The sequence below is a fragment of the Atta cephalotes genome (assembly GCF_000143395.1).
Source record: "Atta cephalotes unplaced genomic scaffold scaffold00021, whole genome shotgun sequence".
Taxonomy (NCBI): Eukaryota; Metazoa; Arthropoda; class Insecta; order Hymenoptera; family Formicidae; genus Atta; species Atta cephalotes.
In genome coordinates, this window is record NW_012130085.1 from 4107586 (window position 1) to 4108370 (window position 785).

The 785-nt window shown below is 32.2% G+C and overlaps 1 protein-coding gene across 1 annotated transcript in view; it reads right to left on the minus strand.

The window, feature by feature from the left end:
- Nucleotides 1–539, minus strand: part of LOC105619465 (alpha-amylase) — a 4952-nt gene extending 4413 nt beyond the window's left edge. The window contains exon 1 of the mRNA XM_012200982.1: nt 360–539. Within this exon, the coding sequence (XP_012056372.1) occupies nt 360–539 (180 nt within the window). The remainder of the gene's footprint in view (nt 1–359) is intronic.
- Between the last annotated feature and the right edge of the window lie 246 nt (nt 540–785).

Here is a 785-nt window from a genome sequence, read left to right on the forward strand (position 1 = left end):
ACTAACTAGGCGTCTCTGTGTGTGTGTGTGTGTGTGTGTGTGTGTGTGTGTGTGTGTGTGTGTGTGTGTAATGCTAATAAATTTATAACTTCAATTAAGATTATTAAATAAAAACAAATCCGATTTATTTATTATATAAAATCGTTTCTTCGATCAATTTTGTAATATTTCTCAAAAGAAAAACTTTTGAATGCATAATGAGTTTTTCTAAAATTTGTAATAAGTATATTTTAAGATTATTGTCAAATAAAATATTTTTTGTTAAAGATAATCATTATTTAAAAGAATAAAAATAAATTGAATAATCACTTTTCATAGTAACAGAATAGATATTTTTCTGTGTGTATTATCTTACTCACCTGTACGCCACCGAATCCCATGGGACCAAGGAAATTTTCGCATTCCTCTGCAATCTTTCCCCATTTCCATTCAAAAAGATGCACCATCCCATTGTGACCGGGCACATAGTGCAGATCTTTCTGAGCAGCTACTGCTGACAGTAACGCTAACGCACACAATAGTACTTGCATCATGTTCATTGATGACTGCGATGCGAAATATCGGTCTCGAAATATATAACTGGTCGCTTGCTCGAAGATCAATATATTTGCTGATTATAACTGCACGTTTCCGCTTCTCTTTATTACATCAACCAACCGTGCCGATAAAATATACTTATCGCACAAATATAGAACGATAAATAAGTCTTATAAATACTCTAATTAATTATATTCTTCTAATTATGCATTTGTATTGATGAAGCATGAACAGCCAAGGTTACAGGG